Source organism: Chiroxiphia lanceolata, chromosome 3 (genome assembly GCF_009829145.1).
Source record: "Chiroxiphia lanceolata isolate bChiLan1 chromosome 3, bChiLan1.pri, whole genome shotgun sequence".
NCBI lineage: Eukaryota > Metazoa > Chordata > Aves > Passeriformes > Pipridae > Chiroxiphia > Chiroxiphia lanceolata.
Window position 1 is genome coordinate 42,794,188 of NC_045639.1, and position 12,767 is coordinate 42,806,954.

At 41.8% G+C, this 12,767-nt stretch overlaps 1 protein-coding gene across 3 annotated transcripts in view; it reads left to right on the forward strand.

The window, feature by feature from the left end:
* TRIM67 (tripartite motif containing 67) overlaps positions 1 to 10,946 on the forward strand; it is a 44,030-nt gene extending 33,084 nt beyond the window's left edge. For all 3 annotated transcript variants that reach the window (XM_032683532.1, XM_032683533.1, XM_032683535.1), the window contains exons 9-10: positions 3,331 to 3,493; positions 4,964 to 10,946. In XM_032683532.1, coding sequence (XP_032539423.1) covers positions 3,331 to 3,493; positions 4,964 to 5,029 — 229 coding nt within the window. In that variant the 3' untranslated portion in view covers positions 5,030 to 10,946. The remainder of the gene's footprint in view (positions 1 to 3,330; positions 3,494 to 4,963) is intronic.
* The last annotated feature ends 1,821 nt before the right edge of the window (positions 10,947 to 12,767 follow it).

Genomic DNA, 12,767 nt, shown 5'->3' on the forward strand with positions numbered 1-12,767 from the left:
AGTCCTGCTTATCAAACCTGCTTTCCTTTTATGACCAGGTAACGCACCTATCTGATCAAGAGGAACCAGATGATGCAACCTCTTTGGATTTCAGTAAAGCTTTTGATACTCTTTCTCACGGGATCCTTCTGGATAAACAGTCCAGCACACAGCTGGATAAACATACCTTGTGGTGGGTAAGCAATTGGCTCATGGGTCGAGCACAGAGGGTAATAGTGAATGGGGTGACATCAGACTGGCAACCTGTCACTAGAGGGGTTCCACAGGGCTCCATCTTGGGCCTTGTGCTCTTCAGCATCTTCATAAATGTCTTGGATGCAGGACTGGAAGGGATATTAGGCAAGTTTGCAGATGATACAGAACTGGGAGGAGCTGTTGACTCCCTGGAAGGCAGAGAAATCCTGCAGAGAGATTTCGACAAATTGAAGGACTGGGCAATCACCAACCAGAGGAAGTTCAACAAGGAAAAGTGCTGGATTCTGCACCTGGAATGGGGCAACCCTGGATGTATGGACAGACTGGGGAGTGAAATGCTGGAAAGCAGTGCCATGGAAAGGGACCTGGTAGTCCTGGTTGATGGCAACATGAACATAAGTCAGCAGTGCCCTGGCAGCCAGGAGGGTCAACCGTGTGCTGGGGGACATCAGGCAAAGCATCGCCAGCTGGTAAACGGAGGGGATTGTCCCACTCTGCTCTGCACTGGTGTGGCCTCATCTTGAATATTGTGTGCAGTTTTGGGCACCACAATAATAAGAAAGATATTAAGTTACCAGAGAGTGTCCAAAGGAGGGCAATGAAGATGGTGAATGGCCTGGAGGGGAAGCTGTATGAGGAGAGGCTGAGGTCACTTGGTCTGTTCAGCCTGGAGAAGAGGAGACTGAGGGGAGACCTCATTGCAGTTACAACTTCCTTGTGAAGTGTCATTAAGTATCTTAAAAATGCATTACAGTAAAGCAGCAGCTTTTGTATATGCTGCCACAGAAGTGTACCAGGAGAGAGCAACATCAGTTTGTCCCTTGAGCTAGCTGCCTTCTTTTATCACAACAAAGGCATTATTAGAAAAATTATCCGTAATCCTGTCTAAATGGTGTACAGAAGTGAGGAAATGCCTTGCATAATTTTACTCATGAACCTTGACTCTCCCTCCTCTCCTCCTAAAGAAAGCGACCACGAAAGTAGTCCAAAAAGCACTGGAGTCCTCAAAGCCCTCTTCCCAAGGAAAGTGTGGGGTGCTCAGTAAGAGCAGCTATTCAGCCTCAGAAAAGGTCTATCCTCCCTCACAGCAGCACGGTGAGGAGCTCCTGCTTGCCTCTGTCCCTGCTTAGTCCTGCCAGAGTCAGACTCACTGTGGGGAGATGGCAGCCAAGGAAAGAGGCAATTTACCTGCTGAATTCCTGCAAGATTTGGAGCAGCAAGGAAGGGAGAAGGTCCCCATCACTCTGCTCTGCCCCTGCCCCCGTGGCTCCTGGAGGGGCTTCAGCTGGGTACTGCCCTTTCCTAGGCTGGAATCTGCAGGCAGCATCTATCTCCTCTTCAGTGGGGCTGTCCCCAGGGGCTGCAGAGGAGTCACTCAATGTCATTGTGCAGCATGCAGCTAATTAGCTCACAAGAAACAAATTAGCTTATCATATAGGAAAGAACATAATAGTATCAAAAAGGCAAATTTGCTGTTTCTGTTTCCCTAAGAGAATCAATGTCATTGAAAAGGATGTCATAAAATCTATATCAAGTAGGATATAAAATGTGGGGCCCTACAATCAAAGCGGATCCTAAACAGAAAAAAAAATAATGTAATCTATTTGTAAATACCTCCAGATCATAGTACTTTTGCTTCCCACAATCTTGTAATGAGATTTTTAATTGAGTTCTTTTTATAAAAACAGTCTAGATACTGAGATACTGAGGAGAGGTAAGCATCTTAACTTTTGATGGAAAATTTACTTAGTGGTTTTGGAGAAGAGCTTAAAGAGAAATCTACTAATGCTCATAGGAACAAAAAGCAAATCAAAAGAACCTCAAAATGGTGAAGTTTGAAATCCAACACATCTCAAAGCCAATCTGCGATTCATAGCTATGTTATTACTGTTTGAAGAGCTTTAAATGGAGAAATCAGAATGATATTACCTTCAGAGGAAATGCCACGTGCCACATTTAGTCTAAGGGAATACAGTTTATGACACCTAGTGGACAAGAGGAAAATTTCTTACCCTGCACTATATTCTTCCTAATCACATTCTGATCCCTACCCCCACTATTTTTTTAATGTTTTGCCTACCTATTGTGATAAATTTCATGTTAAAATCACATTAATCTTGTGAATGTTGTGTGCTTGAGGCAAGTACATGGGACAAAAGACAGCTGCTTCCTTTTCCCCTGCAAATTACTTGAAATCTGATTTACCCTGAACAAATAGTGTCAGGCTGTAAATCCATTGCAGAGCCCCATGGTATTAGCAGAGTAGCAGTGCCTGTGGCCAATCTGCATATCTAGTAGATATTTTTCTCTGTGTTCTTTAAAGTAATACGGGGTTTGACTAACCCCCAAGTCAAAGTGCATTAATGTCAAATCACTCAAGCATGTAATGGCTGGCTGAGTCTGTCCTGGCAAGCTCTGATACTACAGTAGATCTCAGCAGCTGCTCCTGACACAACGAATTATCACTGGCATTAATAACCATGCCTGCACACTTGAAACAGCTCTCAACTCTCCCACTTGAAACAGTCTGATAGCTGAGCACCTTGTCTCTCTGGGAACTACACTTATTTGTAACCATCTCCACCTTCCCTTCCTCCACAAAACCACTGTCTGTTATAACTGTGCAGCTCCCTGGACTCTGAAAATCTGGATCCCCTTGGAGCATGCCAAGGTGAGTAGTTGAAGTCTGGATCTTGAGCTGTTAGCAGGCATAATGATTAGAAATTAACACCTAGGAAACCAGCTTCCTACTTTTCATTTCCTGCTGTGCATCACTCCACTATAGCAGGGATACCTCTGAAGTGCTGTGTCTCCAGGACTGCTGTCCCCACTGGCTCACTTCCCCATATCTCAGCTGAGTGGACCCGTTAGCTCTAGACCCCATTTTCAGCTCTTAAATTGCAGTTGCAGGAGAGATGGATCTAATTTCTCTTTAGGATCCACCCATTAAGCTCCCATGAATGTGGCACATATATTTCAGGTGAAGGTGTGGATCAGTCATTGCCAAATGCCACAGGGATAATCATTTCACTGTGCTGCCCCACTCTCCCTTTCCTTAGTAAGACTTGTCCTAGGGAGAGCAACAGCAATGGGGACCTCTGCCTTCACCAACAGTGTGGTCCCTTTGTACCTTAGGACTGAAGGAGGAGTTTCTAAAGGTGCCACTGTTGGTGTTCTCCTGGATCTGAACAAGCACAATCTAACCTTTTACATAAATGGGCAGCAGCAAGGACCTCCAGCATTTGAAAACATCGAGGGTGTCTTCATGCCTGCATTGAGCCTCAATCGAAATGTCCAGGTAAGTCCTCTGCAGTCCAGTCCCACTTACCCTTTTCACCTAAAGAAGAATGTATACTGCCAGCATATCAGCTGCTGGAGCTGACAACAGCATCTGTAGGTAGTCAATATGGATAGGGGCTCTTTCCTTCTCAGACTTACACCTAGGCTACTACTACTTTTTGGACTGCATTTGACCTTCTGCCTTGCCTGACCATTGCGAGGAGTAGTGCTATAAAACCAAGTAAAAGTATCTGCACACTACTCCACTAATTCCTGCTCTTATTTTCCTGCAACACTCTGTTTGGAAAGTAGCATCACTAACATTTCCTCTGCCAGTTTGACTAAAAAACATGTGTATCCCAATTCCTCTTAGATCTTACCTTTAGAGATAATTAACATTGGCAAAGGACTGAAACAGGAACAGCAGAGCAGTAAGGAGAGCAAAGGCAACATAGGTCAGAGAATTAGTGCAGAGAAGAACAAGTCTGCACATCATTCCTGCTCTCTGTTCGCAAGAGGTTTTCCTCTTGGAGGAACTATCTTCAAATATAATGCATTTTTACTTCAAGACGACTGCATACGGCTAGAAACGGGGTGTGGTATAAGGAAGAACCTATGGAAACATCCAGGAGCCTGAAGACTGAAGGAGGTCAGCTTAGGTCAGGCAGGACCAATGCAGCCAGGGTGGAACATTCATCATTTAAAGCACTCAAACTGAAATCAGAAACCTCACATGACCTTATTAGTACATGAACTTCCAGCATTTTTTACTGGTGGCATCTAAATCTTTGAAGAAACTTTCTCAGTTTTATTTAATTTGATGCACCAACGTGGATGACAGGGGCACTTCTCTAGGCACCTCACCTCACAGATTTTTACTCACAGCCTATCTTCAGTTTTAGCTACTACATCCTTTAAGTACCTGGCTTACATTTCTTACCACAACTGAATTAAGGTAGAGCATGGCTGACGAGGGGGCAGGGGAAAACTCTGAAACTAAGCTTGTGTTTGCTGTTGAATGGTGCTCTGGTCCATCTGTGTGGAAACTCTGACCTTGTAGATATGTCAAGTAATAGAAGGAGCACTAAAATGTCCTGTAGTCTGTTCTGCCAGGACAGAAAAGATAAAAAGATTTTCTTGTATTTAGTACATGAGCTCCACTGTGATCTCTGTCCTGAAGCACTTGAGTCCCTTTCACACCCTGTGTCTAGCAAGCAGCACTGCTGGAGACCTACAACTGGTGGCTAGATTTGGGAAAAGATACAGACACCTGGCTTCTAGGTCCCAAAGTGTTCAGGAGGGAAGGGGGAAGGAGATTTGTTTATTTCAGGGGCTGGATATCATCTGCATTAATATTCTTGACTTAAACTTGGCCCTGAAGTCCCACAGCCCTTCCCCTGTCATTTGTCTGCACTTTGCTTTCATGAATGCTCTCTGCTGAGGCTGTCTCACTTTGAATCTACATTCTTCTTACTTCTTCTTTGTGCAGGTGACTCTGCACACAGGATTGGAGGTGCCACAATGTGTAAAACAGACCAAGCTGCCCAACAACTAATGAAGCCCCTGCCTGACACTGTGTTGGAGACTCTAAGCTTTCTCAGTGTGTTTTGACACTTCTCAGTAAGTCAGCAAAAAAGCATTCTTTTCCTTGACTTAAAACACTGTGCGGCATGTTGCTCACCAAATAATCAGCTGGTTACAACTAGACCACTCCCTTTTTTCATTTAACAGCCATAGCAAGCACATCCGCTGAACTGGCACTCAACTGAAGATGTGTACCTGAACATATCTACAATGCATTGCACACATACTTATACTTGTGCACACACACCTATACTTGTGCACACACACGCAAACGCACGAAAAATGTTAAATGAGTGTATTTTCCCTCTCATGGCTGGATTTATGCTTAAATATTAGTGATGCTGGAAAAAATGGGTGAGACTGAGGGGCAATGGATGTTGGAGCAATTTACCAGTAGGTGAACTGGATTCCCTTGCCACCTGAAGTGCTTAAATCAAGAAAGCATATGTTTTGACAGCTGAAGTGGAGGCTGTATGCTCAAGAATTCCTGGTTGTCAATTATATTCAGGGGCTCAAACGACTATTAATTATTCCTTCTGGTTCTAGACTGCAGTAAGCTATGGGATAATGTCCCTCTAGAAGTCTGTGGCAGAACTTACCTCATTGTCTGTGACAAGAATAAGATCGGTTTCCAAACACTGCCATGAAATAGTTGCGCTCATTTTAGCTAACAACATGATACATGCAGAAATCAGATACAAAAAATATAGAGAAAAACATCCTTGATAACATTTTAATGTTGGTTATTTAGGCGTGACTGTGAAGACTATCACATCCAGCAGACTTGATTGTGGTTATCAGCACAACTCTTGAAAAACAATGCAGGGGAGGTTCCTTTCAACTGAATTGATAAGAAATTTATTTAAATATGACACATGCAAAGTCTCCCATGTTGAAAAATGCTGCTTTCCAGCCTTGATCCTGATAAGCCCTAGGCAGCTGTAGTTCCAATGTAGCTTTGAGATCAGAAGCCTTAATTTTCTATTAGATTACTGTGAGCTAATTAATGTCTTGATCCTAATAAAGCACTTAGAGAGATTCCTAGCATTAATGCAAAACCTGGATTGGGACATAAATCTTTTGCAAGACTTACCTGTGCCTGGCATCTCCCATGAAAACAAGCAGTCATTTCAGGTGCTGACCATGACAACTGGAGTCTGTGAAACTAGAGATAGTGAACTTTTCCCACAGCCATGGCACTGTCACCTGCCTGCAGTTGTCAGAAAATACACTGATTTGCCTGCGTGCTTTTTCTGAAGCCAGTTAACTTATGCAAGTGTGTGTGTGTATAATGGCAATGCGTGAGGACAAGATGCAGCAGACTGGGTGAGCTCATGATATCTTGGACTCTGTCATTGTAGCCTATGTAAGTGTGGTGCTATCAAACAAGAGAAACATAAACTCCTAAATCCTGTCAATGTTCTATTTTGGTTTTTTAAATCCTGCTGCTTATACAAATTTTCCTCTTGAAGCATACATATACGCACACACACGTTATCAGGCATGTAATTATCAAACCTGAAAACAAATATTCTAACCAAAATCCAGCTTACTGCCTTGCATTAAAGCACAGCCACAGGACATATGGCACAGGCCTGCCCTTGGGCAACCTGCCAGCCCCCAGGCATCCTGCTGCAGGTCCCTGTATGGAGCACATCACTCAGGTAGTGCTGAGTGATGGCAACGCTTCCCCGTGGCAGAGCACAGGGTCATCCCACTTCAAAGCCATTGTGGGAAGGGAAAGGTAGCCCGGAGCAGAACAGTCCTGGGCTATTGCACAGACAAAAACCAGTCTGCCATCCTGTTGCCCGTAACCAACCAAGCACCCTGTAGCCCATCTCTCCTACAGAACAGCAGGGCACCTTCAGCAATGTCAAGACTGAAATAGTAAAACCAACTAGGGAAAAGAATAACATATGCTTTTAAGTGAGAAAGCAACAGTACTTTCTTCAAAGTCTGGAATGGATTGTATTAGTAAACTTGTAGAGAATAGAATAACTGTGCTATGCTGGTCTTGGTTTTGTAAAGAATATCAGAGACCAACTGTGTTATAATCTTCGGTTTCATTCAATAACATACGAACTCATGCAAGATTTTCTAATTAGCAGGTCTGTTTTAACCTACCTCAGCTAGAACACTATCAGACCCCGAATTTCCTCTTGAGTGTGCTCTTCTATGAACGTAACAGTTGTAGTCATAGTGTTGGCTTTGAGTGTTGCCAGTCAGAGTAGTGTATGGGAATATTGTACATAAATTGCACATAGTTTTTTATATTGGGAAACATCCTGTGATAATTTGAATATGGAAGGCACTCTACCTTCACATGTATTAAAAGCAAGAAGGCATTGTTTGTTTTGGGACTGAACCTTTGTCTTTACTCCCAACTTCTGTAAAGGAAACTCACATGAATTTACATCTTTCCAATCTTCAACCACTGCTAGATGTATAAAATTAATTCTGAATGGGTTTTAGAAGTGTTTGCAGTACTCAGTTTTGGTTTTCATAGTTGCTTTGGCATCGGTTCCTGGTGTATTATACCTTGGGGAGAACACACTGAGTGACACGTTATTAATTTCTAATGAAAATACGGACAATAGGTAGGATGTGCTTCAGAGCAGTAGAGAAGCTTTTTTTTTACCCTCTATGCATTCGAACATCGTAAAAGTAGGGAACAGATTAGCTACCATTATAGTCTGCTTTTAACCTAGCAGAAATGCAAATAAAATAAAAGGAATACAGTTACAGTAGGCTACCTGCATTAGTAAGACTAATTTACCCTAGGCCAAAAAGTAAACAATGTGTTTGTGTGTGTTGGTTGTGTACACATTCAAGGACTTACCTTTGGCATGGTCCGTAGCAATAAACCAATTACCCTCATAGAGCGTACTTTTGTGACTTCAGCTGCATAAATTTTCATAGTTTGATTAACAGAAATAATGCTTAAGTAATTAAAATTACTGTAGGAAACTAATTATTCCACACATGAATATTTACGCAGAGTATCTGAATGGCAGTGGTCATTTGATAACAGGTAGAATAGAATTTTCCCTTTGCAGAACAGCATCAGTTGGGGACAAGTGGGACAGTCCTATTGCTCTGCTCAGGCTAGTTAGTTTCTTTCTTTGCAGGTAACTTCCCCAACGTCCATCTCATTATAAACCCAGTAAGTTTGCACGTTCTTCATCTACAGTATCTCTTATACCAGTTTTTGTTTCCTCCAAATCCTTTCTTTAGGAGGGAGTCAGCTTATAGTCCTTGCAGAAACTGTGTTGTTGACTGTCCAGGGAGAACCCAGAGGGCTGAAGGGCAGCATAGATTTCCAAGGGGACCAATTGGGATGCTCTTGCTTCCTTTTCATTCCTCAGAGTATTTCTGCATCTCTCTGGGACTCCAAGCTCTTCTGGCACCTAGACATACACAAAGCTGCCTCTCATGGGACTCTTTGGCTCCCAGAGGCCAGGCTGCTCCTTACAAGCAGGAGAGCAAAGCCCTTTGCACTGGGATGAATCCCATCCACTATAGTACAGAGCCCGCAGAGGGTAGCTGTAAATTGACTTATGTTTTAAAAAAACCACCAAAACACAAACAAGCCCTCCCCTAATAAACATAACAAAGCTTGTCTTCTGCATACACAAATTTGGAAGCTCTGAACAGCTACAAAATAAATAGAGCAGGTAAACTTTCTGTTCTGCAGAGCAACAAAGGACTCTCAGTTTTCACCTGTCCCTGTGAACCCTAACCTTAGCCTTTGTGAGCTTGCTTCCTGGCTCTTTCCTCTGCAAATTTCCATCAACTTCAGTGGGAACAAACAGAAGTAGTGTGCCAGCACTCTCAGACTTCCCAAGGCATGCAATGCTACAAAATTTCCACTCCCTTCTTTTCCCTCTTTTCAACTCAAAAAGAGCTCACAAGAAGTTCTCTTACTAAGACTTAATGTCAATATAAGCACAGATGTAGCTGACAATCCCTTGTTCCTTCTGCTGTGGAAAGGTATGTGCTATAAATAAATTTGTATGTCAGTGAGGACAGTAGCATACTGTGATGTATCATGAATTTGGAAAGCAATTTGGCTTCTAAAAACACAGAAAAAGATAGGCAGACAGCACTGTCACCTCCTATGTTGCCTATGCACTTCAGATACATAGAAGAAAATATATTGGACTGAACAAAATAAATTAAATAAGCATGAGCTTACATATATCAGAGTTTAAGAGGAAAAGTATTAAATGTAATTTATTATATGCATAATGTTCCATCATGTTGTAAATATTGCCATAATAGTGTATTGCTGTAGTTTGTTCTTGGCTGGTGATAGAGTTCTGTGGTAGTGCTGTGCAAGTTGGGTTTTGGGTTTTTTTTTTCCTCAATGTATAGTTAGCAAAGGTAGCAGAGAGCACCTAATACTCTGGTTTCCGAGTTGTTCTGGAGCAAGATGCAGCTTTTTTTTCTTTCTTTCTTACGTGATAATATTTCTTAAACAAGGTAAGAGAGATGAGATCAAGGCTAAGCTGCCACTACCACTGTATGAAAAACACCATGTTTGCAACTGCCAACAAGAGGTAGTGCATTTTTGGACCATAATTCGGATTACCCGAAGGGATGAGAAGGGATGCAAAATTCCACAACCTGGTGACAGCAGCTTTCTAGTGCCATCTAGCACGTCCTTTGCTCACAAGCAGAAAGATGAGTTAGGATGTTATACCTTATCTCAGGCCTTACCAGCTTCGCAGCATTCTGCTTAAATAGCAAAATCAAGAATTCAACTTTGAACCAGGGAAGACAATACGAAAACATCAAGCATCTTGGCTAGATCAACTTTGAAAGGGAGATTACAGTATCAGATCAACCATGTAGCAAATGTAAAGGGCACTTGTCACTGAAAATTACCAGGCAAAGATGGAGTCTTTTTTTTTGTTGTTTTTTTAATAAAAAAGTGAGCTGCTTCTAGTTTTTACTGACAACATTTCTGGTGATTCCTCTGCCCAGCTCTACTGAACGCTGCACACACACAGCCAGGTGGAGCAGCAGCCTGAAGCACAAATTCACCATAAATCAGATGCACCTGGTCTTCTGAGGTGCAGGAGCCCATATACAAACCTCAGAGACTGAACGTGTAGGGTTCCTGCATCTTTGCACAATACAGGAGATAACCTGTGTTCCACTGACAGAGACACTCAGCAGCATTTTCCCTTTCTGTTAAATGACCTTTTTGTTACATCTGTTATTGCAAAGAGTTCCAAGGAGAATTAATTACAAAATTATTTTTTATGCTAATTGGAGGGTTTCTAACATATTCTTATGAAGCAGTAGGTAGAAATATTCCCAGATCCTGATTGCATTCCATCATCCTCCACCTCCCTTAAATGTTGTCAATAAAAACACTAACTTTTCCAGGTAGCATGGTGAGAAGACATTATGTGATGAATATTAAAAATAAATGCATGAGGTAAACCTGCTGTTATTTCTGATTGTCATATGAAGCATGAATAACACTAATTTAAATGTTGGCAACCAAAAAAGTGCAAAGGAATAAGATAATGGTGTTCACTTCTGGTTAAATGAAAGACAAGAAGTTGTTTCTGTGTTTTCTTCTTAACTACAACACTTTTTTTTGTTACTGTCATTTCCCATAGCTTATCTTAATCTGGAGCTGGTGAAATATACGTCTCTGCTATATGTGTCTATCTCCAGATCAAAAGGAAAATACAAACTTTTTATAATTTTGTACCTGTAGCAAATGTTTGTATTTTTTGAATTAGAAACAAACTGCTTTTTGTCTTTTGGTCCAACTAAAACTTTGTGTATTATTATTATTATTCCCCTTTTGGAAAACCTGATGTATAAGTTTATGCTGTTTTACAGTTTCTAAATAAATTCTTATAACATTGCCAACAAATTCAGCATTAGTACTGTATTTATTATTCCTGATTATTATAAAAAATATTATGCCATAATGTAAATGAGGCACTCATGCAGAATGCATGCCTAACTCTAACTGTCCGTACCTGCTTTGTTACCACAATCAAGAATAATCCAGTAGCTGGAGAAACCCGAGAGTCCTCCCTCAGAGCAACTACCTGTGCCTTAACTTCAGACATACCCTGGATTCAGTGGCATGAAACACCTCTCTTTCCCAGTACCACTCCATTAGCTCTGGCTCACATTGGTTATAGGGGATCTATTATTTGGTTGCATCCCACCTAAGACACTTCGGGTGATTTCCCAAACTCCACAAATTTCTGACACTGGAGTAAGCAGAGCCCGGAAAGAACTGTGACACCACTAGGATCTGACTGGAAAGCCCTTTGGGTAAAAGTCAAAATGGGCAGAAAGCTTGTCAGAGCAGGGGAGACAAAAACTTTGTGAGACGGTTCAAAATGACCTGTCATCTTGGAGCTGCACACCTCTATCAAGCTGACGGCTCATGAGAGACTGAGCAATGCTACAGAGACAGCACACAGCCCCTGCAAAAAAACAGTCATTGAGGCCACACAACCTTCACAGATGTCTGCTAAAAAAAGCAGAATAAAACATGGTGATAATAGTGACAGCAGCACCAGGGTAAGAAGCAGGAACCCAGTCAAAACAATCAGGAGTAACTACAGACAACAGTGTGGAGACACCACCTATCACACCTTTTCTTTTTTTCTCCCGAAAGAGACAACAACCTGGCATCAACACCTTTGTGGAAAGGGGTTTGACTAGGAGAAAAGACAATCACAATGGCTTTAGCATATGGGGAAACAGGGAATAAGGATAACGGTTATAGGAAAAGGCATGCAAGAGAAAGCAGATAAGGAAAAATCCTTCTGTACTTCCTTTATACTTCATTCCTGTATGCAACTGCAAGTAGAGGGCAAAATAAGATGGGCCCTGCTCCCCCTTTCCCATAATCAGTTATTCAGTCAACATTGGCATTCGTGTATAAGCATGTGCTTAGAAACTAACAGAGCTTACTGCCTGAACATAAACTTACATACTCTGCTAACTACCAGCACATGCCAGCCCAGAAAAACACTGGTGCATAACACGCTCTAAACAGTTTTATTTGCCAGATGTGATTGATGCATCTAGTAACAAAACAGGACTAGAAGTACCATGCTTACCTGACAACAGCATCCTACAAGAATGTAGCATGGCCAGCTCAAATCACCGTGGAGACTTGATATAAATAAGCAACCTGTCGCCATGTAACAAAGCTTTCATAATGCATACACACCAACACCATAAACGAGTGTGAAGATGCAACACTTTGAATAAACTTTTTGTTTTCTTCCCTCAAAAACCTTAATGTTCCGCTATCTACTCAGCATTTCAGTTTTCAGCCTTTTAAGAACTGATTTTTTTCATCTCTTTTTTACAGAGCTTACAAGCTTGAGACCAGGACTGCAAAATTAGACACCCCATTCTGACCAAGTTTCACTCCCAAACAGCTTTTGGGAGCTGTAGAGGTGGAAAGTAAACCCTTTAACTTACCTAAGCTGACAACACATTATACGCAAACAGCTGAACAAAACTTCAAGAAGTGAGCAGTGAAAACTAAGCTAAAGGATTAAAAAGGAATTAAAAAATACAGGTTAACCCACAACATCAAAGGCCCATCTGTTGCCGCAACAAGTCTTGATGCTCTGTACTCAATTCTTCTTAGTGACTACACCTTCACACGCCATGGTGAATTGACATTTCTATGACATGAAATAAGACATTAA